Here is a 27,261-nt window from a genome sequence, read left to right as displayed (position 1 = left end):
GGTCTTAGCAGAATATTTTCAAGTACCATGTCTGACTGGGCAAGAGAAACAATAGAAAAAATAAACAATGGACTACATCAAACTAAAAAGCTTCTGCACAGCAAAGGAAACCATCAACAAAACAAAAAGACAACTAAACAATTTGGAGAAGATACTTGCAAACTATATATCTGATAATGGGTTAATATTCAAAATATATAAAGAACTCATACATCTCAACAACAACAAAACTAACAACCCAATTAAAAAATGGGCCAAAGATCTAAACAGACATTTCTCCAAAGAAGATATATAGATGGACAACAGGCACACGAAAAGATGTTCAACATCGCTAATTATCAGGGAAACGCAAATCAAAACCACAATGAGATCACCTCATACCTGTCAGAATGGCTATAATGAACAAGATAGGAAATAACAAGTGTTAGAGAGGATGTGTAGAAAAGAGAATTCTCATACACTAATGGTGGGAGTGCAGCCACTATGGAAAACAGTATGGAGATTCCTCAAAATATTAAGAAAAGAACTACCATATGATCCAGCTATTCCACTGCTACGTAGTTATTCAAAGAACATGAAAATACGAATGCATAAAGATATCTGAACCCCTATGTTCATCTCAGCATTATTCAGAATAGCCAAGACTTGAAGCAACCGAGGTGCCCACCAGGGGATGAATGGATCAAGAAGATGTGGTCTAGATACACAATGGAATACTACTCAGCCATAAGAAACGATGAAATCCGGCCATTTGCAACAACATGGATGGACCTTGAGGCTATTATGCTAAGCAAAATAAGTCAGAGGGAGAAAGTCAAATACCTTATGATCTCACTCATAAATGGAAGATAAAAACAACAACAAACAACACATAGAGACAGAGACTGGATTGGTGGTTACCAGAGGGGAAGCGGGAAGAAGGGGGGTGAAAGGGGTGATGAGGCTCGTGTGTGTGGTGATGGATTGTAATCAGTCTTTGGGTGGTGGACATGATGTAATCTACATAGAAATCGAAATATAATGATCTACATCTGAAGTTTATATAATGTTATAAACGAATGTTACCACAAGAAAAGAATAAAGAACTAAAAACAAACAAACAAACAAAACAAAGTCTGCTCTGCGTTAAACAAGACATGATTCCCACCACGGGATGGCGAGGGCCCCCCTCGCAGAGTCCTGATTGCAAAGCTGCTGGCCACTGTCCGTCTTGTAACAGAGGACCCCGAAACCAAACGTCAGCACCCAGGCGCTCCACCTCCATCTACACACTGATACTTCTGCCTTCTAAGATTTCATTGTGGCGTAATAGTCTGTTGCGCTGGGACTCCCACCTCCACTGACCATAAACCTTCCAAACCTAAAGGTGAACATTTGTCCTTCCTCCCCAACCCCCTCCTGGCGGCTGAGCAGCTGCAAACCTTGATTCAGTCATCTCTCCCCGTCTAGGGCACAACTGACCAGCAAGTCTTCCACGTGCTCATCCCGGTTGCATATTTAGGCAAGAAGTGACCAGGCCAAGCACAGAGCCCTGCCCTTCAGGCTCTTCACCACTCACTGGGTGTGGCCGAACAAGCCGCTACCTGAGCCACACCTATCCACCTTTCCACGAGGACATCAAGAGCTTTCACCCAGCGTCTTCCCGGAATCTGGATGGTCCAGGCCAGCAGCATGTCTCTCACTACTCCTCCAGTCACCCTGCTGGAAGAGGAACCGGGCCGGTAGGTGGTTTTAAAACCCGTCCACAAATTCTTCAACAGTCCTCCCATCAGGAGGTGAGTCTCACTCCCCTCCCTTGAATGTGGGCTGGCCCTAGGACTCACATGCAGGGAAGGAAACGCTACACGACTTACGAGGCCAAGTCGTAAAAGGCAACGCAGCTCCCACCTGGCTGTCGCTCTGGACACTCCCTCTTGGAACCCAACCGCCATACTGCGAGGAAGCCCAGACCACATGGAGAGGCCCTGTGTAAGTGTTCCGGCTGACGGCCTGCAGTGACCGTCAGGCGTGTGGGTGAGCAAGCCTTTGAGATGACGCCAGGCCCAGTCAACTTCTGGCTGCAACCCCACGAGAGACCCCAAGCAAGAACCACCCACCCAAGCCCAGTCAGCCCCCGACCATCAGTGACAATAATAACAAATGATTGTGTTGTTTTCCACCACTAAGCCTGGGTAGTTAGTTTCACAGGTCCAGATAACAGAACTGTTGCTATGGCAACAAGAATCTCTTGCAGAGGTCGCATTCCCTTTCTTCCGTGAGCGTTTTCAAACTGTCGACCTAACAGGCCATCTAGAATTAGGAAGAGTCCTACGGGTTTGCAGTTCAGGAATCTGCCCCTTTCCACTTTCCAGAACCTGAACCATCTATGTGTGTGTCAAGTCTCCTGATTCTTCCCCACCATTCCTCAAAAATTGTTGAAAACTGTTGTAAGCATACTGTTGAGTCTGTTTAGAACCCTTGGATATAACAAATTAGGAGCCCAGAATTCATTTTAGTAATCATAATAGCACTAACAACTGTAATTTGTAACCTCTCAGTAAATGTTAGTGGTGCCAGCACTTCACATGTATCAACTCATCTAATCCTCACAACCCAACACGCTGAAAACTATGCTTATTCTTGCTGAGGCACAGAGAGGGTGAGCAGTTTGCTCAGGTCACACAGCTACTAAAGGTGGCCAGATTCCTTTTTCCTGCCCCTTCGCCTATCTCATGTATAGGCTGCCCTTTCCCATTAAAGGTCATCCTCCTTTTGAGGATAGCAAAAGCCAAATAAGAGCTGCGTCTTTTTGTAAGTAGTTTTTGGCATCCCCCACTCCCCAGCTACCGCACCCCCAAGTGGCAGGCCAACCTTCCGAATGTTTCTGAAAAGTTGCTGGTCATCTTCGGCCTCAGCTCACCTTCGGTTTGGGCCTTCCTGATGGTGTGCTCCCTCACCCACTTAGGTCTTCGTGTATTTCCTACCTAAACCTGAGCAGCCCCTCTGCCTCATCTCCCCTCCTCCCGGGGACTGTCGAGGAACTCGTCTTCACGGGGCTCCAAGCCCACCCTCTCTGGGTCTCTGGCCTTCAGGTCTCAGTGACTTTGCTCTCTGCACCTGTCAGCATCTGCTCTTCCTAATGTCCACAGGTTCCTCTGGCTCCTGTCTCCTCTGCTAAGTGTCCAGGATCCTGGGGTCACAGCGTGATCTCCACGATTCCTCCAGGGATGGCTTTCCCCCGAACCTCTTTAGGGTCAGGCACACATTGTGACAAGGTCCAAACTCAGTACTCTGGGGAGAGACTGGCATCAAGGCTCCTAGAAAGCTGAGGGGTCTGGTGCTGCCCAGACTTGGTGTGGTGGCGGGGTGCAGTCAGGCGGGCCATGGCTGCAGGCCAGTAACACTTTTTACACACTTGCTCATCACTTTGCGGTTTATGAAACATTTCGGTACACACGCTTTCATAAGATCCTCACAACGGCCCTTGCAGGTGGGCATTCTTACCCTCACGGTAAAGGGGAGGAGAGTGAGATTAGCCCACGGTCACCCAGCGAGTAAGGAGCAGAGCAGAGGCTCCAGCCTCGTCTTGGGAGCCCTGATCCAGTAAGCTTTTCACTGTACCTCCTGCCCAGGCATTCTAGAACCTGCTCCTATCTCCTGATGCCACCTGCACTGCGGCAACAGCGTAACCCCAGCTCCTGCCGTGACCCAGGCGCTATGCTTCTCCAGAGAGACAACTACCTTTGCTCATCACTCCCAAGCTGGGCCCAGGTGGTGCTCAATGGATGGGCATCACCTGGCTGAAAAGCCAAGAGGCAGGCTGGGGCCAGCACGCGACCCTTGTCTACGTGGCCCTGCTGGGAGACAAAGGCGCAGCAGGGCTGGGATCCACACAGGATGGGGCGGGTGTGGTGGGATAAAGGCAGGGGTGTCGCTAGAGCCCCACCCAAACACATCTGCATGACTCCCCCACAGAACCCGGCACTGCACAAACGCCCCCGTGGCCCTTTCCCCAAGTCTGTGTCCCGAAGACACCAACAGCACCGCCCCCTCACCACCGCAGGCTCCCACCCGGCCGCTCCTCCCTCCCCTCCCCCCCACCCTGTGCCCACCCCTCATCCACTGTTTCCTGTTTTACCTAAATTTGTAGTTGCCCGGCAGGAAGCAGCCCATCTTGCAGTTGTGTTGAGCCTGGTCGATCTGCTTCAGCAGATTCTTCCTGCTTAAGCCGTAGCCATTCAAAACGCTGCCCCCGAAAAGGAGCTTCCCCCCAGCAAACATCTGCTGATACACAGGGAGGAAACAGAGGGCGAGGCCCTCAGCACAGCAGCCCTGACTCTTGGGACAGGCCGCTGGCTCTCAGTGCTCGTGCTGGGACCCAGGCCTTCTTCCCTGGATGGAGAAGGGGTGTTACTTCCCTGAGTCGCCCAGTGAGGTGTGGCTGAGCTTGTCCCCAGTCCAGGTCCCCCGAGTCAGAGGGCAGACCCCCGTCCCAGCCTTGGCCCCTTGCCAGCCCAACCAGCTCAAATGCCACTTCACACGCAAGCCTTCCCGGGCCCCCAGGCCTGAAGGGTGTCTCCCTGCTCAGAGGGCCCCTAGCCCACCCACCTCTAACACTCTTATCCGCATGCACCAATCAGCTGGTCCCATGGGATGGGAGCCCTTTGAGGGCAGGGATCTTGTCCCATTGCTCTCTGAACCCTACCCGCCAGGTGATCAGTCTCCAACCAGTAGAGACCTCTCCAAAGATTTCTATGTGACCACATCCGTTACAGTGTTTTTTGCTATGGCCAAAACAAACAAAAAAAAAAAGAAGGCAATAACCTAAACATGGGACAAAAGGAACACAGGTAGAGAAATAACACGACAGGCTCCTACATAGTGGTTAAAAATCACAATAAAAAAAGCAGGAGCTCGGGGCTGGCCTGGTGGTGCAGCAATTGAGTTTGCACGTTCCGCTTCAGCGGCCTGGGGTTTGCCGGTTCAGATCCCGGGTGCAGAACTATACACTGCTTGTCAAGCCATGCTGTGGCAGGCATCCCACATATAAAGTAGAGGAAGACAGGCATGGATGTTAGCTCAGGGCCAGTCTTCCTCAGCAAAAAGAGGAGGATTGGCGGCAGATGTTAGCTCAGGGCTAATCTTCCTCAAAAGAAAATAAAAAGAAAAAGCAGGACCTCAAAGTCAGAAAGAAGACTAAAGAGCCAGACATCAAAATGTCAGCAGTGTGTGCCCCAGGGCTTCTGACAGTGTGGGCAAGCAGGTGCCTGGTATCCACTTGCTGTGTGAACAAACGGGGCATGGGCTCAGCAGGAACCTGGCCTGGCTGAGAATGCAGCAATCTGAGCATGAAGCATGAAGAAATTATTTTCTAAATTGTATTTTCCAAATTTTCTACAATGAATATATATGTTTTTATGATATGCTTTTTAGTAAAAAGTTATTTACAAACAAACAGATGAAGGGAATTTGGTTCTCCGGGTTAAGTGTCATCCATCCCTTCCGTCTCCTGGGATGGGAGGCGCACGGGCTCTATGTGCTGTGTGACTCTCAGTCAGTCCTTCTGCTCTCTGGGCCTCAGGCTGGGCAGGGAGAGGGTCCCATGGGCCCCCTCTCCTCCCCCCTCTCACATCTGTGATTCCACACGGGTAGGGGCTGCAGGAGATAGGGTGGCAGCCAGTCGGCGAGTCCCCTGCTGGGCCCCGGCTCACCAGAATCATCCCCTGCACCACACCATTGTTCTTCACCAGCAGAGGCGGGTCCTTCTGCAGGGGGCTGTCCAGGTCATACCGCAGCAGGCGGTAGGGGTCATGCCGGCACTGCCAACAGAGAAATGAGTGCCCATCGCCCCATGCCAAGAGGATGCCCTCAGATTCCCGCATCACAGCCAGACCAGGTTCCCACTGAGTCCTGGAGGCCCAGACAACAACTCTCCCAACTCCTGCTCAACGGGCCATTCAGCCCCTGCGTGCACACCTCCCCTCACCATCCCCAGAGCATGTCCCTGGATCCATTTAGTGCCCTCTACTGGTGAAGGCTCTCATGGAGACAACTGCACCCCACCATGTGACACCCACAAGCCTGGCTCTCTGGGGTCTGCAGGACTAGACTGTTCCCTGTGCCTGGGAGAAGCCCTGCAGAGATCTGATGGTGAACCACGTTCCCAGGTGTCCCCAGACCCAGGATTCCTCCACCCCCACCCCCTGCTGGCTGCCCCTCCGGACACCTCCCAGTCATTAAATCCAGTGCCAGGACCTGAACTGAACCTACACCTCAAGGTAGGGCATGTCAATCCAGGGTAAAGCTAGTCTCTTTCCCCTCCTTTTTCCGGATGCTATGGATCCATTAATATGGCTAACGTGTAACGTGATGTTTTCTGATTTTATCTGCCTTTTATTCCACTTGCCTCCAGCTGTCCTGCCTGATCTTCCAGTTTAAGATGTGAAACTCAGACCTGCACCTGACATTCTGGCTGTCAGAGCAAGAGAAGCCCGGGAATGTTTCTGTTTTAACCAAAGACACGGGAAGGGTGGAAGCAGAGTCTCTGCAAAATCCAGCCCCACCCTCCAGGCCTGTCCTGCACTCCTCAAATCCCGCGCCCACTCCTCCATCCGCTCCAGCGCCTCCGGCTGGCCTCCATCCCCATCCACGCTGCTCGTGGCCGGGGTGGACCACTGTGCACTCTATGCTTATGAACAATTGTAAGGGAACAGTTAATAGCCCCAAGATACGCTAAAGTCAACCCCAAGTGCCCACAGGGCAGGGATTATATCCGTCTAAACACAGATGGGCCAGAGCAGGTATTCAGTCAGCCCTGGCCCCCTGTGGGGTTATTTCTCCACTCGCCTCCCCACCCCCAGACCCCGGGGCCTCCTCGGCTGGACCCCAGACCAACCTGGATGCAGGGCGAGGCGCGACCCCGCTGCTGGTGACTGTAGAGGGTGTTGAACAGCCACTGGAGCTCCGCCGTGCTGGTGGGGCTCTGGCCTGCCACTATCCCAAACACCAGCACCTGGGTGGGGTCCCGGGGCGCCGACAGGAAGTGCGCCAGCTCCACGTCAGACACCAGGGGTGTCTTCACCAAGCACTTGCAGCCGGCCCGGAAGTCTTCCTTTCGAATGAGCTTCCGCAGCACTAGAGGGCAGTCAGAGGGCAAGGCCTCCCCTCTGGTGGTGCAGTGCGGCGCTCTCGCCTTCCCTCTGCAAGGAGGAGCAGGTGGCCGAGGGCTCAGTGGGAAGGGTGCAGGTCCCTGCCCCCGGGCCCCCAGTCCCTGGTTCTAGACAGACAAAGGTCCTGCTGCTGCCGAGTTCGGGCTCCAGGCGGTTGTATCCTGGCCTCTGCCACCAACCTGCATCACCACCTTGGATGGGTCCCCTGACCTCTCTGAGCCTCAGTTTCCTCAGGTACAAAACAGGCTTAACAAGCGACATGTTCATCCATCCAACAAAACTATGGAGTCGTCTTGAACTCCTTTCTTTCTCTTACATCTCACATCCCACAATCTATCTGCAAGCCTGTCCACTCTACATTGAAGAAAGACACAGACCGCAAGCACTTTCCTGACCCTACTCCTAGAACATGGTCCAGGCCTCCATCATTTCTTGCCTGGATGCCTACCAGTGCCTCCTAAGGGGTCTTCTGCTTTCTCCTCTGGCCCCTCTGCAGTCTGTTCTTCACACAGCAGACTGAGGGATCCTGTCAGAACCCAAGTTACGTCACGTCACTACTCTCTTCCAAACCCTCCAGCAGCTTTCCACATTTCAGGGAACAAAAGCCAAAGTCCCTACAACGCTCTCCCGGGCTGTCCACGCTCTGGCCCCCTCCCTCAGCCCCTTGACCTCTTGCTCTTCTCCAACATTCTCACCTTTGCTCATTGCGCTTAGCCATTCTGGCCTCTGCTTATCCTCCACCCTCAGGGCCTTTGCTGTTGCTGTCCTTCTGCCTGACTGGCTCTTCCCCCAGATAGCCACACAACTCAATTTCTTACCTCCTTTACATCTTTATGCAAATGTCACCTTCTCAGTGGGACTTTCTCTGACCCTCCTGTTGGGAACTGCATGCCTCTACCTCCAACGCCCCTTCCCTTTCCCCGCCTGTTTTCCCCCCAGCATTGCTCACTATCTAACATTCTGTACATTTGCTTATTTCCTTTAGCTGTTGTACTTCTCCCTCCCACTAGAACGAAAGTTCCATGAGTTCATGAGTTCAGAATGTGCCGCTCAGTGGAGTACATAGTAACCCTTGGTAAATAGCAAAGATTCAATAGAGACTCAAGCAAATGCTTATCAGGCACCTACCACGTACTAGACACTGTGCTGGGTTGTTGCAGGATCACGAGGGGCTGCTGTATTTAGATGAGAAAATATAAAGCACTGCTATGACTTTATTCTCATCATTCCTGCCACCTTACATCATGGTTAGCATTTCACAGCATCCACAGCCCTTGACACAGACATTGTCTTGGTTGTTTTTCAATAACCTGTATAATAGGCTGGGCAGAAACTCTTATCACTGTTTACAGGTCAGAAAGCGGAAGGCTCCCACCAGGTGAATGGGTTGCCCAGGTTCATAGGGTAATTAAGTGGCAAGGGCTAGGATGAGAAACCAGGTCGTCCTAACAAGAGCCATGCGAGTGACTTGCTGCTCATACTCCTTCAGAGGCTACTCGACACTAATGAAGACGTGCTAAACAAACTAAAGAATATCTCCTGTTCAAGAGCCCGAGCATCTGGAGGGGAAAAGGTTGGACCTATTGCTCATAACTTATACAAAGACAAATCCAAAATGGATCAAGCATTTAAATGTGGGGAAATTGAGCCAGAAAAGTTCTAGTAGAATATATGAGAGAAGCATTTAATAAATTTTGAGCAGGGAAGGCTTTTTCTAATTATGATTCAAAAGTCCAGAAGTCGTGATAGAAAAAGATTGATAAATTCAACTGTGCAAAAGAAAAAACAAAAAAAAACCCTGAGGGGTGAAACCATCACTAGCAAAGACAAGAGACAAATGAAAAACTGGGAAACATATATGAAACTCTTATCACAGACAAGTGGCTAGTTTCCCTACTATGTAAAGAACTTTAAATGAATTAGAAAAAATTAATAATTCAATAAAACATGGACAAAGGAAGTGAACACACCATTCAGAAAAAATTATATAGGAAGGGTTGTTTTACTTACAAAAAGACAGGAGTGACAGTGTGGAAAATGGCAGCGTAGGGCACTCCAAAGCTATGTCCCTTCACTAAAGCGACAACTGAGCTGGAAAAACTGTCAGAATTATCTCTATCAGAGCTCCAGAAACTACTTTAAAAACACAACAATCAGGGAAATGCTTAATGAAGGAAGAAACTGCTAAATTTTGGTAAGAAAGTGTTGTGGTGTTTTAACTTACCTACCATCCCCCACTCCCCAGCTTGGTGGGATCCATCCGGGTGGGAGCCCATGTGCCTGGTGCGGCACTGGTCCCAGAGAGGGCAATCTGGACTTGCTCCCAGGAACTATGGTTTGACCTGTCTAGAGGCTCCCTGAGGGGTTGGCTAAGGGGCTTGCCTTTGTTTTGCTCACCTTGGAACTTTTGCAGGCGTGTAGCAGTCTCCCAGGCAGTGTTTGTTAAAAGCTTTTAAAGGAAAATATACCAGACACAACCTCCAGGTGCCCAGGATAACAGACAGGGCACACAGTAGGAGATCAAAATGTGTGGGAAGAAAGAGGCTGTGGAAAAAAATATACGGAGGAATAAAGGCTTTGAAAGTTTCCACATATACTAGGGAATCTAAAGGGGCACAAGAATGCCCAGGGTTGGAACCACAGTTAGAAAAGGCCTCAAAACACCCTAAGCTTTCACCTCTGGCTGACCCCTGGGCTCTGGGCAAGTGAGAAGTCAAGGCTAGAGCAGAGGTGTAAACAGCCTGCTGAGAGCACAGACGAAGTACCCCAACACAGAGTCGATCTGTAACAACTGGGAGAGGATTTGTTTGCAGCACTAGGTATTTAAGGAAGTCTCTGTCAAAACACTAGCTGACCACTAAGCTAACCAAACAGACTTCAGTGACCACACGTGACAAAGAATAGTCTTAGACAAATAGTTAGGAAAAGTCGCTAAACAAACAAATAACTACAAACTGCAGCAAGCAGCAACAACAAACCCTGGGGAGAGGAGGGAATTTGACTTTCTGAGTTACCACATTATAATATTAAAAACATTCAGTTTTCAACAAAAAATTATGAGGCATGCAATGACACAAGAAAGTATGGCTTGTTCACAGGAAAAAAGAAATTAATAGAAACTGTCCCTGAGGAAACCCAGATATTGGACTTACTAGACAAAGATTTTAAATTAACTATATTAAATATGCTCAAAGTACTAAGGGAATTATGGACAAGGAACTAAAGGAAACCAGGAGAACAAAGTTTCATCATATAGAGAATATCAATAGGAGATAGAAATTCTAAAAAGTAAGCAACCTAGAGTTGAAATGTACAATAACTGAAATGAAAATGAAATGAAAAATTCAACAAGCAGAAAAAAGAATCAGCTAACTTGAACGTAGGCCAATTGAGATTATCCAGTGTGAGGAGCAGAAAGAAAAAAGAATGAAGAAAAATTAACAGAGCCTAAGACACCTGTGGGGCAACATACACATAGTGAGAGTTCCATAGGGACCAGAGAAAGGAGCAGTAAGAATACTTGAAGACATAGTTGACAAAACCTCTCCAGATTTGATGAAAGACAAGACTCTACACATTCAAGAAGCTCAACCAACTCTACGTTGGATAAATTCAGAGAGATCCACACTGAGACACACTATAATAAAATTGTTGAAAGACAAAGAGAGAATCTTGAAAGCAACCAGAGAAAAGAGACTCATCACATACAAGAGATCCCCAATAAGATTAACAGCCAATTTCTCATCCAAAAACTATGGAGGTCAGAAGGCAGTGGAATGCCATATTTAAAGTGCTGAAAGAAAAAAACCCCTATCAACCAAAAATTATATAGTGAGCAAAACTATCCTTCAGAAATGAAGGAGAAGTTAAGATATCATGGATAAACAAAACTGAGGGAGTTTTTCACTAGGGCTGCCCCACAAGAAATGCTAAAGAAAGTCCTTTAGACCGAAATGGAAGAATACTAGACAGTAACTTCAAATTATACGAAGAAATAAAGAACAGGGGTAAAGATAACTACATAAGTAAATATAAAACCAATATTATATAGTTTCAGTTTGAAACTCCTCTGTTTTTTCCTATATGATTTAAAAGACAAAATATATAAAACAACAATTATAAATCTGTTAATTGGGCACACAATGCATAAAGATGTATTTTGTGACAATAATACCATAAGGGGAGAGGGATGGGCTATACAGGAGCAGAAATTTTGTATACTATTGAAGCTAAGTTAGTATTAATTCAAACTAAATTGCTACCATAGTCCCCAGAGTAATCACTAAGAAGATAAACTACAGAAAAGGAAATGAGATGGAAATCAAAACCATATGTATTAGTCAGGGTTTTCCAGAGAAACAGAACCAATATGATATACATGGTTCTTTTTCTTCTTTCCTTTCTTCCTTTGTTCTGTCCTTTCTTTCTTTCTTTCCATAATAAATTTCATCATGGATAAATATCTATATCTGTCTATCTATCTATCTATCTATCTATCTATCTATCTATCTATCTATGTAGGTGTCTTTGTCTCTCTCTCTCTGAGGAAATTTATTATAGGAATTGGTTCATGCAGTTACAGAGGCCAAGAAGTCCCACAATCTGCCGTCTGCAAGCTGGAGACCCAGGGAAGCCAGTGGTGTAGTTCACTCTGAGTCTGAAGGCATGAGAACCTGGGGAGAAAATGGTGTCATTCTCAGACCAAGGCCAAAGACCTAACAACTGGGGGCTTCAATGCCTGAAAGCAAGAAGAGATGGACTTCCCAGCTCAAGAAGAGAAAGAGGGAATGTGTCCTTCCTTTGCTTTTTTTGTTTTATTCAGGATTCAGTGAATCCCTCAATGGATCGGATGATACCTGCCCACCTTGGTGGGTGTGGGCCTCTTTTCTCAGTCTACTGAATCAAATGCTAATCTCTTCCAGAAACAGTCACACATACACACCCAGAAAAAAATGTTTTACCCTTAGCCCAGTCATCACTCAGCCCTGTCAAGTTGACGCATAAAAGTAACATCACACCATAAGCTAAAAAAAGTCAACCACAAAAGTCAATAATCAAGGAATTGAGGAATAAAAAAGGTGTAAGTTTTAAAGAAAACAAATAAAGAAGTTTAAAGAAGTAAGTCATTCCTTTTTGGTAATTACTTTTAAATGTAAATGGATTAAAATCTTCAACAAAGGTCAGAGATTGGCACAATGGAAAAAAAAAATGGCACCACTATTTACGCTATACAGGAAACTCATTTTAGATTCAAAGACACAACTAGGTTACAAGTGAAAGGACAGCAACAAACATTTCAAGCAAACAGTAACCCAAAAGGAGCCAGGGTGGCTATACGAACATCAGACAAAAATAGACTTTAAGACAAAAATTATTACAGGAGACAAATGAAGCTTTATATATTAAGAAAAGGGTCACTCCCTCTAGAAATATAACAATTGTGAAGCATACACATATATCAGTAGAACCCCTAAATATACGAAGCAAAAACTGAGAGAGTTGAAGGGAGAAATAGACAATTCTAGAAGAATAGTTGGAGATTCAACACCTTGTTGTCAATAAGGGACAGGAAAACTAGACAAAAGAAAAACAAAGAAACAAACAACTTGAAGAAAACTGTAAACCAACTAGACCAAAGAGACATATATAGACCAATTAAATCAACTACAGCATAATACACATTCTTCTCAGGTGCACATGGAACATTCTCCAAGATAGACCATATATTCGGTCACAAAACAAGTCTTAAAAAATTTAAAAAGAAATCATACAAAATATCTTCTCTATCCACAATGGAATGAAATTAGAAATCAATAAGAGAAGGAAATTTGGAAAATTCACAAATTTGTGGAAATTAAGCAACACATTCTTAAACAACAAGTGGATCAAAGAAGGAATCACAAGGGAAATTATAAAACACTTTGATATGATTGAAAACAGACACACAACACAGCAGAGCTTACGGAACGCACTGAGAGCGGTACTCAGGGGAGGGGTCTATTTGCAAACACCTACATTGAAAGAGAAGAAATCAATGACCTAACCTAACCTCACACCAGAAAAACAAAAGCAAACTAAGCCCAAAGCTAGCAGAGGGAAGGAAATAATAGTGATTAGAGTCAAGATAAAGAAAATAGGGAATAGGAAAACAATGCAGAGAAACAGTGGAACAAACGTTGGTTCTCTAAAAAGTTCAACAAAATTGACTAATCTTCACCTAGACAAACTAAGTGAAAAGAGAGAAGACTGAAATTACTAAAATCAAAAATGAAAGTGGGACATTACTACTGGCCTTACAGAATTAAAAAGGATTATGGGAGGATATCATGAACTGTATATTAACAAATTAGATAACCTAAATGAAGCAGACAAATTCCTAGAAAAGCCCCAACTCTAAAACTGACTCAAGAAGAAATACAAAATCTGAATAAGCCTCTGATAAGTAAAAAGATTGAATCACTAATCAAAACACTCCCCAACAAAGAAAAGCCCAGGACCAGATGATTTTGCTTGTGAATTCTACCAAACACTTAAAGAACTATTACCAATTGTTCCCAAACTCACCTGAAAAATAGAACGAAGGGAACACTTCTTAACTCATTCTATGAAGCCAGCATTACTCTGATACCAAAGCCAGACAAAGATATAATAAGAAAAGAAAAATACAGATGAATATTCCTTATGAATATAGATGCAAAACTTCTCAGTGAAATACTACCAGACTGAGGGAACAGCTCCAGTTGCCTAGTGGTTAAGTTCAACACACTCCGCTTTGGCAGCCTGGGTTTGCGTCTGGGTGTGGACCTACACCGCTCTGTTAGCAGCCATGCTGTGCAGGCAGCCCACATAATAAGAAACAGAGGAAGATTGGCACAGATGTTAGCTATGGGTGAATTTTCCTCAAGAAAAAAAATACTAGCAAACTTGATCCAGCAGCATATTGAAAGGATTACACACTATTAGTAAGAGGGGTTTGTCCAAGGAATGTAAAGGTGGTTCAACATACAAAAAGCAATAAGCATAATACATCATATTAATACAATAAAGAAAAAAAGACACAATCATCTCAATTGATGGAGAAAAAGAATTTGACAAAGTCCAACACCCTTTCATGATAAAAACACCACTCAACAAACTAGGATTAAAAGAGAACTCCTCAATATGATAAAGGGAAATTATGAAACACAGCTAAATCGTACTCAACGGTAAAAGAAGAAAGCTTTACCCCTTAGTAATCAGGAACAAGACAAGGATGTCCACTTTCACTATTTCTTTCAACACTGTACAGGAAGTTCCAGCTAAAGCAATCAGGCAAGAAAAAGAGATAAAAGCCATCTAACTTGGAAAGGAAGAAACAAAACTATTTCTGTTCACAGATTATATAATTTATGTATGGAAAGTCCTAAAGAACATACACAGACACACTATTAGAGCTAATAAATTGAGCAAACTTTCAGGATAAAAGATTAACGAGCAAAAATCAATTATATTTCTATACAACAGCAATGAACAAACGGAAAAGGAAATTAAGAAAGTAATTTCACTTAGCATCAAAAAGAATCAAATACTTAGGAATTAGCTTAACCAAGGCAGTAAAAGACTTGTACAAGAAAAACTACAAAACACTGCTGGAAGAAATTAAAGACATAAATAAATGAAAACACATTCCACGTTCACGGATTGAAAGACTTACTATTGTTAAAATGTCAATACTCTGCAAAAGGATCTATAGATCCAAAGCAATCCCTATCAAAATCCCAATCAGATTTTTTTGCAGAAACACAAAAACTCATCCTAAAATTCATATGGAATCTCAATCTTCAAACAATCTTGAAAAAGAACAAAACTGGAGGTCTCACATTTCCTGATTTCGAAACTTACTGCAAAACTACAGTTATCATAAAGGTGTCACATTGGCATAATGACATATAGACCTATGGCATAGAACACAGACCCCAGAAATAAACTCTCAGACATATGCCTAAATGATTTTTGACAATGGTGCCAAGACCATTCAATGGGGAAAGGACAGTCTTTTCAACAATGGTGCAAATATCTACATGCAAAAGAATGAAGTTGAACCCTTACCTAACACCATATATAAAAATTAATTCAAAATGGATCAAAGACCTAAATGTCAGGCCTAAAACAATAAAATTCTTACAAGAAAGCATAGGACAAAAGCTTCATGACATTGAATTTGGCAGTAATTTTAGGCAACAAAAGAAAAAATGGACAAATTGGGTTTCATGAAAATTTTTGAATTTTGTACATCAAAAGACACTACCAACAAAGTAAAAAGGCAACCCACAGAATGGGAGAAAATACTTGCAGATCATATATCTGATAAGGGATTCATATCCTGAATATGTAGAGAACTTCTAAAACTCAACAACAAAATAGCAAACAAGCTAATTCGAAAATGGGCGAAGGACTCAAATGGACACTCCTCCAAAGAAGACACACAAAGGGCCAATAGCACATTAAAAGATGCTCAGCATCACTCATCACCAGGGAAATGGAAGTTAAAACTACAATGAGATACCACCACACACCCATCAGGATGTCTACTATCAAAAAATCAGAAAACAGCAAGTATTGGCAAGGATATGAAGAAACTGAACCCTTGCGCACTGTTGGTGAGAATGTGGCCATTGTGGGAAACTGTATGGCGGTTTCTTTAAAAATTAAAAAACAAAATTACCATATAATCCAGCAATTCTATTATGGGCATATACCCAAAAGAATTGAAAGCAGGGTATCAAAGAGATATTAGTACACCCATGTTCATAGCAGCAGTATTTACAATAGCTAAAACCTGAAGTGTCTATCAATGATGAATGGATAAGCAACCCAAGTGTCCATCCACAGATGAGTGGACAAGCAAAATGAGTGGACACAATGGGATATTATTCAGCCTTAAAAGGAAGGAGTTTCCGCAATGTGCTACAACATGGATAAACCGTGAGGACGTGATGATAAGTGAAATGTCAGTCACAAAAAGGTAACTACTGTATGATTCCACTCACTTAGAATCACTTAGACTAGTCAAAGCATAGAGACAGAAAATAGAGCGGTGGTTGCCAGGGGCTGGGGAGAGAGGGGAATAGAAGATTATTGTTTAATGAGTACGGAGTTTCAGTTTTACAAGATGAAAAGAGTTATGGAGATGGATGGTGGTGATGGTTGCATAAAATTACGAATGGATTTAATACCTCTGAACTGTACAGATAAAAATGGTTAAGATGGTAAACTTTATGTTACATGTAGTTTTTACTACAATGAACAAATTGAAAGAGATACTATAAGAAGATGCTCAACTTCACTTACAATAAGACAAATACAAATTAAAACTATACTAAGGTAACATTCTACTGGTGAGAATATATATTGGTATAACGTTTATGGAGATTAAATTGGCACTCTCTCTTAAAATTATAAATGTGCATGACACTTGGTCTATCAATCCCATCTTTAGAATTTATTTACAGATATTTTTGTACAAATGAGGAAACTGAGGTTTCAAGAGTTTGAGTTACTTAGACAAGAAAGTCTTCTCCTAAAGAACAATTCCTATAACCTCAAGGCTTTAGGACTGTGTTCTATGACTTGAAGAGTCTGAGCTTTAGGATCAAAGGAGCAAAGGATGCAGAAGCCCATTGAACAGTCCTACGAAAATCCACGACAATGGCTCTGAATGACTCCTGAGGTCTCCATCTGGGCCAGGGGCCCTGTTCACAGAGGCACAGATGCATACTGAAGTGCATATATTTGTAATTTGCACATTTATTCTAACCCCTCATAAACCTACTTTTCCCTCATTCTTTCCCATCCAAGTTAATGACACCATCATCTCTCAGTTATTTAAGCCAAAAACCTAAAAATCATCCATGATTCTTCTTTTTTTCCCTATTCCAAATCTATCAGTTCTGTTAGCTCTGCTTCCAAAATGTATTACAATTATGTCTAAGTGTCCCCTTTGCCCTGCTACTACCCTCGACAGCATAGCATCAGTGCCACCTGGATTATTCAAGTAGCCCCCCAACTACTTTGGTGTCACTCTTTCCACCCTAAAATCGTTTTCCCACAGAGCAATCAGAGATGTTCACCTTCCAAAACTGGCTGCCTAGGGTGTTTTAGAGCAACTCTCTTGAGAAAAACGAGAAAAGTTCAACAACATATATTTTTAAAAATCTGTTTAAATGCGTTAAGAGATTTCACAGGTCAGTGAGAGTTTGCAGGATCAGGATCTGGAAGAAGAGAGGAACCAAGAAAGATGAGCGTGATGTTTAAGACAGCTTTACCCCGAAGGCAAATGATTAGGCAAGTGAAACCTGGGGATGAGAGTCTGAGAAGCCGAACAGAGCTCCTGACATGGTCATGGGTTGGAGGGGGAAAATGGGAATTCAGGGCCCACCAAAGAAGATGGCCCTGGTAAACAATCCCGGCTTTGAGTTGAAGACCTGAAGGCTATAGCTGAAGAGTAAAGGCGAAACAGAGATAGCAAGCCCTCACAAGATTGAAACACACCTTCAATCCCAACCCAGATGAGGGTGGTCGGGCCCTAGGCAAGGAGACATTGAAAGGGAAGGTGAGTCCTCTCTGAAAGAACATTACGTCACCCAGAGCCTCAAGTCATCTCTGCATTTTCTCATACACAATATCTGGCATACACAAAAATGTCAGGTATATAAAAAGTCGAGAATTGACTGAACATCATGAGAAACAGCTCCATGGGGATATAGATAGTGCAGATGTCTGACACGGACGGTAAGGTAGCCACGATTAATATATACAAGAAAACAGGAGACAAGATGAAGTTTTAGATTGGCAGATGAGACAGTTAAAGAGCATTAGTGAACTGGAAGACAGGTCAGTTGAAATACCTAGACTGAAGTACAAAGGGAAGAAAAGGATGGAAAATAAAGACTAGAGGAAAAAAAACATGCGTGGAACTCAGTGAAAAGGTATAACTTGGATACACTTGGAGTCTCAGAAGGAGGGGAGGAAGAGGAAGAGGAAGAGGCCGGAATGGGGAAGGGAGAGGGGGAGAAAAGGAGAGAGTGAATATTTAACGAAATAACGGCTGAGAATTTTCCAAAAATCAATGAAAGCCACGGATCAAGAAGCGCTGCAGAGAGGATAAATACAATGGGAATCACGTTTGCGCACAGCACGGAAAAGCTGCTCACTAAAGAAAGGCCACTAACTGAAGGTGGAGAGCAAAAGAGCCAGAGAAAAAAGACCCTTACCTTCAAAGGAGCAACGATAAGACTGAGAGCTGACTTCAAAACAAAAACGACAGAAGCCGGAAAACAACAGAAAGACATCTTTAAAGTGCTGAAAAAAAATAATTGCCAATCACAGGAAATATCATTCAAAAATGAAAGTGAAATAAAGAAATATTAAGGCAAAAAAAAAAAAAAGGCATCAGCAGACATACTGGAGGAATTCTAAAGGCAGTTCCTCAGGCAGAAGGGAAACGATCCTAAAATGGAAGCATAGAGAAGGAAGACAGAAGGCACAAATAAATATTAGTTAATGTAAAAGTAGGTGTCACTGCCTGTTCTACAGTCATTTAAAATATCGCAAGAGGACATTTTGAAAAACTTTATTTCAACATACTTAAATATTTAGATGAAATGGTAAATTCCTAGAAAAATCCAACTTACCAAAACAAACAGAAAAAAAAAAAGAAGATCTGAATAGTCCTATATCTATCAAAAATAAAAGTTTTAATTAAAACTTCCACTGAAAGAAAATGCCAGGGCAGATGGCTTCACTGGTAAACTCTAGAAAATATTTAAGGAAGAAATAACCCAAGCGTACACAAACACCAGCAGATCGTAGAAAAAGAAAAAATAGTTCCCAGACTGTTTTAAGAGGCCAGTCTTACAGAACGTGACAAAAAGGGAAAACTATCGGCCAATCTCTTTCATAAACACAAGTACCAAACTCCTAGATAAAATACTAGCAAACCAAATCTAGAAAAATATAAAAAGGGAATATATTAAAACAAAATTAGATACGTTGGGAATATAAGATTGGTTGAACATTTGAAAACCAATCAGTATAATTCATCACAATAATAGAATAAAGGAAAAAACAGGATCATCTCAATAGATGCAAAAAAGGTATTTGATAGAAGTTAGTATGTGTTTATGATAAAAACTCATGGCAAACTAGGAATAAAAGGAAACTTCTTTAATCTAATAAAAGGTCTCTATAAAACACAGTATAGTGGAAAAAATACTAAAAATTTTTCCTCTAAGATGAGAAGGAGGCAGGAATGCCTGTTATTACCGCTTCTGTTGACTGTTGCATTGGGGGACAAACCTGTGGAGTTGGGCAAGAAAAGAAATAAAAAGGTATACTATTTGGAAAAGAAGAAATTAACCTTGCAGAGAACAAGTCTGTGTATCCAGGAAATCCAAATAATCTACTGATAATAAATGAAATTGAGCAAGATCACTGCAAAAAAAGTCGGTATGTAGAATTCAATTGTGGCCTCCAGTTTTGACCAAGATGGAGTAATGACACCGCAGTTTCCCTCTACCACTGACTACGACTAAAAACTCTGGACAGAATATTTTTTAAAGCACCTGACGACTTTGAAAGGTAAACAATAGCAGGTAGATTGTGGGAGGGGGAGCAGGGAGTCAAAAACTTGAGGAAGGATCAGTATGGCGGTGGGGACTTTCCTGGCCTTATTCTTTTTTCCTTCCTATATATCCCAGCTGGACTTGATGGTGAACTGAATCTGGAGAACTGGCCAGTGGAAGCAGTTAACAAAAACTCTGAGGAAAAACATTCTTTCTAGCCAAGGGACTAGCAAAAGAGGTCCCTGTGATCCTAGGAGTGTGGAGAGAAATCCCTATTTCCTGTTTTCTCTCTCCTCGCTCTGCCACATGGCCAGTACTCGTAACAGAAGTGCACTGCTGTCACAGTGGCAGCAATGGCATGGGCACCTAAAGACTGAGGGAAAATGTGTCCTTTCTGGATAGAGGAACCAGGAAAAGGGGCTCCTCATGTGCAGAGTGTGGTTAGAATCCATAATATTTTAAAACTCTCTCTTCTCTTGACATTTCACCCTAAGGGCAGGCCCAGTTATAAAGAACTATGTGATATATAATAGCTATAACTCTGAGAAATTCCTCGCTTTTTACTAAAAGATCGGAAGATGAGGCTCCTAGGAGCTGGAGAGTGTGGTGGAAGTCCTGCGGAGGAGAGAGCAGAAGGGGCTCCCCTATTTCCATGTCTGAACTGACGTAAGTCCTGGGCTCACACCCTAGATGCGCATACACAGAACATCCCTAGAAAAGCACAGCAGAAGCTCTGAGAACTTAACTACCATTTAAACCACTACCCCAGTTTCAGAGTAACCTCTGAGTACACAGGGAAGGGCCAGACCTAAACAGCACTGTAAAGACTTTTAAAATCGGACGGATATTGGAACTCCACACCCAGAAGCCAAGACAGAACTTGCAGTCTGAACATAAGCACATTGATTGTTTGCCAAACAAAATCAACATTTCCCCAGAGGATTTTAAAAGAATCTAGAGTCTGACAACATAATATACAAAATGTTCAGGATATAAACCAAAATTACTTGACGTACCCTACCGCAGGATAATCTATCAAATATGTTGCTGATGAGAATGCATAATGGTCCAGCCACTTGGGAAAACAGTTTGGCGATTTCTTATAAAGTTAAACATACATTTACACATGACCCAGCAGTGCAACTCGCACGTGTTTACCCAAGTGAAATGAAAACCTATGCTCACATAACAACATGTTCTGGAGTATTTATATCAGTTTTATTCATAATCACCAAAAACTGAAAACAATCCAAATGTCTTCCAATGAGTGAATGGATAAATAAATTTTTGCCCATCTACGTCACATAGCACATGCAGAAATGAGTTAGCATAGAAAGCCTGAGGCTGCTGTCTTTAGAAGAACCTGCTTACAAGGTTGGCCCTTGGCTGGTGTCTGAGAATTGGCGCTGGAACCATTTCTAACACTGTGTCTGGACGGTCTGTGTGAACAATGTGATTTATGCTGAACTCCTGCTTTCCTTCTGGCAGTCTGGAATTTTGATATTTGTTAGGCAGAGAGCACCCATGTGACCAGGACCCAACAAAAACCTTGGGCTCTGAGTCTCTAGTGGGCATCCCTGGGCAGAAACGTTGCACATATGTTACTACACTTTTCAGCGCTAGAGAAAGGAGTATGCTTGGTATTTCCCCTCACAGGAGGGAGAGAGCATATGAAATCTATCTACGGATTTCTCCAGATTCCACCTGCATCTTTTTCCCTTGTGGATCCTATCACGCATCCTTTCACTGTAATCAACTTTATCTGTGAGTTAAACTATATGCTGAATCCCATGAGTACTAGCAAATCTCTGAATGTGGGGCGCTGTTGGGGCCCCCTGAAACGGACTACTCGGCAATAAAAAGAAATAAACTATTGATACATGTGACAACACGGATGAATCTTGTATGCACTGTGCTAAGTGAAAGAAGCTACATAAGACTCAAAAGGCTATACACGGTACGATTCCATTTACATGACATTGTGGAAAACGCAAAACTACAGCGGCAGAGAGCAGGTCAGTGGTGGTTAAGGGTTAAGGAGAGGAAGACTCTGAGTACAAGGGGGTGGCAGGAGGGAACTTCAGTTTTAGGGGGAGAGGTGATGGAACTGCTCTGCATCCTGTATATCAGTACTTATTATAAAGCTATAATAACTAAGAGAGTTTGGTGTTGGTAAAAGGTTGGACAAATAAGGTAAAAAACAGAGAGGCCAGAAAAATGACCTTTGATTTATAATCTAGAGCCCCTTGATTTATGACAGAGTTTGCAAAAAAGAGCTGAGGGAAAATTACAGTCTTTTCAATAGGTGATGCTGGGTCATATATATATATATATATATATATATATATAGGAATATTTATAAATTAATAAAAATATTAAACATATATAAATTAAATATATATGTTAAAATTATACATAATGATAATAAAACTTGGCCCCTACTTCGCATCATACACAGAAATCATTTCCAAGAGGAGGATAGATATAAACGTAAAAGTTAAAAAAACTACTAGAATGAAACTTTGGAAAATATCATCATGTTGTTTGACATATTCGTAGACAGGAAAGTTCTTAAACGGGATACAAAAAGCTAATTAGAAACAAAAAGATTGAAAATAGGATATTAAATTTAATAACTTCTGTTCACCAATAAACACTGTTACCAGACTAAAAGTGGGAGAATCATTTCCAACACATATTACTGACAAAAATCCTGTATCCATGATATATAAAGAACTCCAAAAGATAAATCAAGAAAAGATGAACGACCAGTAGAAAAATGAACAAGAGAACTAACACGCACTTTGCAAGAGAGAATATCCAAAACGGTCAATGACGCATATTCTATGACGGCACTTTCACACCAGTCACAATCAACCAGAAATCAGACACATGCAAACAGCAGCACAGTCTGTGATTACCAAATCTGTAAACACCCCAAATCCCCATCAACTCTAGAATGCATAATTTTAGGTATACTCATACAACAGGTTATCACACCGCAATGCAAGCGAGCATCTACTGTTACAAGCAACAACGTGCATAAATCTCACTATTGCAACGTTGAGGGAGAGAAGCTGGATGCCAAAGACTACATACTGAATAGCTGCATGTAAACAAAGTTAAAAACAATAAAAACTAATCTCTGATGTTAGCAACCTTCCCTTTGCGGGCAGGATGGGGTGAGTGGTTGGGGCGGGGAGGGGACAAGAAGGCACGTCTAGGGAGCTAGTTAAAGTTAAAATATAAACGTATACATTTTATGTTTTTTAAAAGTTTAAAATAAAACCCCGTAGATCAGAAGATGTCACTTCCCGTCTTAACGTTATGGAATGGCTTCCTACAACACTAGCGAGGCTCCCTGGTCTGGCCCCTGCCTACCTCTCTGTCCTCAGTTCGCATCATTCTCCCCACTTCATCACGATGCTCTGGCCACGCTGGTCTTACTTTCCTTCACACATCCAAACTTGTTCTTGCCTCAGGGCCTTTGTATGTGCGCTCCCCTCTGCCTGATGCTCCTGCCCCACCCATCTCTGTGGCTGCCTATTTCTCATTCTTCAGGTCTCCACGAAAGCACTGTCTCCTCAGAACTGCCTACCCCGACTCATCCACCTAACGTAGCACATCCTGCTCCCCTCCCAGTCACTCTCCACCCCTGTGGTTGGCCCGCATTTTCTATAAAGGGCCAGAGCATAAATGTTCCGGTCCTTACAGGCCAGATGGTCTCGGTCACAGCTCCTCAACATTCCACCCCAGCAGGAAAGCCGCTCTGGGCAATACGTAAGGATCATGAAAACTTCTTTTGATTTCCGCCCCCCACAAACACTTAAAAACATAAAGACCCTTCTCAGCTTACCCATAAAAAGGGCCCGCCGCGGGGCCAGGTCGGGCACGGCTGCCGGGTGCCAACCTCTGCTCTAACGCATCACCCCGGTTACTTTCTCCTGGCCCTTGTCACTCCCTTGATAATTCAGTGGTCCCTGTGTTTCTTTTCCCTCTCTCCCCACCCCTAGGATTTCAGCTCCGAGACGGGGAGGCCTCACGTTTTGGTCACCGGGTTTACCATCCATCACGGCCCGACGCGGGGAGGTGGGGGGACGGGACAGTGGAGCCACCTGGGCACGGCCACGGCTTTGGCTTCAGTCTGGATGGTCTTCTTCCGAAGGCGCCTCACAGGAACACACACGAAGTCTTCCCTCACAGACTCCCCTGCGGAGACTTCGGCTCGGGTCAACTGAGACTGTGATGACAGGACTTCCCCCGAGTGCCGACTGAGCTTGGTACCCTGCTCCAGATGGGGCCCAGATTTTATCCTGGCTCGGCTGATTTCCGTCTCTTCCTTCACAGTATATTCGATGGTGAACAGGCCTGTCGACAGAGGACACTGCCGTCACCCTCTCCCGGGGCCTGGCCTGCCCTGCCTGCTGTGAGGCTCTGCACATTGGAGCCCCTTCAGTTCATGGCCCTCTCCACTCCTTGCCTCTTGCACATTTTCCATTCCGGGCTGCCTCCCCTGTCCTCTGGCACAGTGCTCCAATCCTAGCACTGCTGGCGATCAGCATATGCGGGTGAATGTCAGAACGAGCCAATCTCATTTCTCTTCATTCCTCAAGACCCAGCTGAGATCCCTCCTCTCCCAAAGGGCCTGTGTTTCCTTCAGTTTCGTGTCTTCCATAGCACTCAATGCAGAGGCTGGATACATGATGCATCCATGCTGTTCCCTCCCCTGAGAATGCTGTTCCCTGTGTCTCCAGATTTAAGTCATTTCCATCTACTTTCTTTGTTGTAGTGTATTTATTTGTATTCTTGTTTTGCTTTCCCTACTAGACTAGAAAACTTCTGAGGCCAGGGACCTCTTATTCCTTCCTTCACTCACCAAACAGTTATTGAATGCTGGGTGCTGGGTACACAGAGACAACCCCAAACAGGGTTCCCTGCCTCTGGGAACTCCTAGCGGGCAGACAGGGCAGATGGGGACACAAAGAAATGTTCACAGTGCGAGGTAGTAAGGCTTATAATTAGAGCATGCCAAAAGTGCTGTGAGAGCCAGGGGGAGAGTGCGGTCCTGTCTGCGGAGGGAATCAGGGAAAGCTCCCCAGTAGAAGGGCACAGTCGAACTGAGTCTTCCAGGGACAAGGAGAAACTCCACAGGGAGGCCGTGGGGGAGCACAGCCCCTCCATGCCCAGCCAGGGGCTGCATGGAGCGGGCGTCGGTGTTCCTTTGTCCCCAGGCCCACCAACAGTGAGGAGGAGAGCCCAGATGTGGGAGGGGTCCCGAGGCCACCCACACTGGCCCTGGGGGACTAACAGGGACTTTGTCTCTTCTCCTGAGATCTTCCTCGACAAGGAGAGGGGAATGGGGCTGCAAACAGATGACGGACGATACGGGCGATGGAGCTGAAAGGTGGACGAGGGGTGGGCGTAGGGACAGACAGAGATCCGGAAAGATGATGAGAGGCCCAGGAAACAGGACAATCACATGCAGACATTAAGGACACACGGGAGAGCACTCGCGAAATGAAGTTGGTGAGGGTCACCATTATCAGCTGTGTGGCCTTGAGCAAGTCCCCTCACACTCTGAGCCTCTTCGTCCCATCCACCTCCCCAGGGGGGAAAGAGCTGTCCGTGGAGGCAACTTGTAGGTGACCTGGGACTTGGGAAGCCATCAGCTAGGCTGTCACCCACCTTCTTGCCCCCTTACCTGCCGCCAGCAAGACAGAGTTCATGAACTGAGTCACCGTCTTCTGGAACCGCCGCTTGATCTCCGCCAGGGCCCGGCACAGCCTAGCCGTCTTCTCGTCCATGTTGTTGATTCTGTGTGTCAGCTGGGGAGAGGCCAAGGGGCAGGGGCCATTGTCACCTGCCCTGCCAGGGGCTGTCTGCGCAGCCCAGCGTCACCCAGGCCTTGCTCCAGCTTGGATGCAGTGCCGTCCCCACCGCCTGGAGCACACTGCTCCCCTCCCCAGCCCAGCGAACGCCTGCACCCGGCCCCACCCGCCTCAAACCTCCCCTCCGTGCAGGCTTTTCCCTGACTCTACTGGGCAGGGCTGTCCCCTGCCTTGGTCCCCATCAGGCTCGCAACGCAGCCAGAAGACAGAAACTAGTCCTTTATGAAGGAAATGGAGGCATTTGAGCCTCTGTCTCCAGCTAGACCGTAAGCTCTAGAGGACGGGGACCGGCTCTAGTCTCTTCTGTGGCTGCGTGCCTGTCACGTAGAGGATGCTCGATAAATGCTTGCTGCATTAATGAACAACTGGATGGACACAGGCCTCTCCGGAGCCGTTGCTGCCATTCCCCCTCTGTGTGCATCCTCCAGAATCCCCTTCATCCCTCCAGCTGCCAGAGAATCTCAGCTGAGAAACCACCCTTGGCCAAGGTTACAGGGATTGACTGGTCCCTGTGGGGCACGAGGCCCAGGCCTCCTGCCTCGATCTGGGGTTACTCTGAAGGGCATTCTGGCCCTGGGGCTCCCGGTGGGACGGCAGTTCCTGCAGTTCAGCCCCTCCCTCTGCCAGAGCCTCTCAGTGGCACTACAGAACTAGGCTCAGATTCCAGAGCTGGCTGCAGTCAAGGTCTGACTTTTCCTCCGGGAAGCCTTCACTGATTTCCTCAGCCAGCAGCAACCACTCTCTGTGCTAAAACTTGAGCATCGGCCCATTTTCGTCCTTTCTGCCCAGGGTCCTGGTCACTTTTTCCTTTCCTCACCTCTAAACTTGGTTAGCCCCTTGAAGGCAGGAACCGTGCTTTCTACATTGCCCAGTTAACCCAGAGGAGGTGGGAAAAAATTTTTCTTCTGTGGAATTGAAGCCTCCGGTGGAGAGAGAGTGGGGTGGACAGTGGACAGATTTTCTAAAGAACAATGAAGTCGGCCACATGTCCTTCCTTAGCCTGCAGGCAGGACTTCTGTAGAGGATGCCCCAATTAACAGCGAAGCCTCAACCACTTTCCGATGGTCGGGCCCAGCTGCCGCTTCTGGGCGAATTTCATTTATTTATTTGTAATTTATACCCAGCCTGCTTCCAAGAAGGATCTGGGGCAGACTCTGAGCTCATAAAGCCTTCACAGTGAGGTGCTGCCTCACTTCAAAGCGCTGCCGTGACAGAAATACTTGGTGAGGAGCCTGGCCACAGGGCCATAAAAGCTGGGACCGCCATTCTGCCTGTCACTCTGATGTGTGGCTCCTTCCAGGATGATGGGTGTCTGGGGAAGCCATTTAACAAGCTTCCCAGTGACAGGGACTTTGAGGGGGACGGCCACCCTGCCCCTCACCCTCAGCTCCCCTAGACTGCCATGGACTTTGATGATGCGTGACAACCAGCCCTGAACACAAACACAGGATGAGGTGGGGCAGATTGTAAAAGTCCCAGGGTGGGAGCGTGTGAAAGCTGGGGGGTCCCTTACACACCACTATATGGATGGGGAAACTGAGGCCCAGAAAGGAAAGGGACTGGCCCAAGGCCCTACGGCCTCTTCCTAGCCTAGGCTCTTTGTCAGCCCCCGCTGCAAAGTGT

At 45.1% G+C, this 27,261-nt stretch overlaps 1 protein-coding gene and 1 long non-coding RNA gene across 5 annotated transcripts in view; one reads left to right on the top strand and one right to left on the bottom strand.

The window, feature by feature from the left end:
• Window positions 1-4,088, top strand: part of LOC106829364 (uncharacterized) — a 71,588-nt gene extending 67,500 nt beyond the window's left edge. For 2 of the 4 annotated variants that reach the window (XR_011496753.1, XR_011496751.1), the window contains exon 4: window positions 1,450-4,088. This is a non-coding gene — a long non-coding RNA (uncharacterized lncRNA). The remainder of the gene's footprint in view (window positions 1-1,449) is intronic. The other 2 variants (XR_011496754.1, XR_011496752.1) reach the window with 2 other exon arrangements.
• C21H3orf20 (chromosome 21 C3orf20 homolog) overlaps window positions 1-27,261 on the bottom strand; it is a 97,578-nt gene that overhangs the window by 22,366 nt on the left and 47,951 nt on the right. Inside the window, exons 9-13 of the mRNA XM_070493803.1 lie at window positions 25,452-25,575; window positions 23,866-24,118; window positions 6,875-7,178; window positions 5,691-5,798; window positions 4,118-4,260 (exon numbers count right to left, since the gene is read on the bottom strand). Of these exons, the coding sequence (XP_070349904.1) occupies window positions 4,118-4,260; window positions 5,691-5,798; window positions 6,875-7,178; window positions 23,866-24,118; window positions 25,452-25,575 (932 nt within the window). The remainder of the gene's footprint in view (window positions 1-4,117; window positions 4,261-5,690; window positions 5,799-6,874; window positions 7,179-23,865; window positions 24,119-25,451; window positions 25,576-27,261) is intronic.

Source organism: Equus asinus, chromosome 21, assembly GCF_041296235.1.
Source record: "Equus asinus isolate D_3611 breed Donkey chromosome 21, EquAss-T2T_v2, whole genome shotgun sequence".
Taxonomy (NCBI): Eukaryota; Metazoa; Chordata; class Mammalia; order Perissodactyla; family Equidae; genus Equus; species Equus asinus.
Note: the sequence above shows the minus strand (reverse complement) of the source record. Positions and strands in the feature narration are given on the sequence as shown.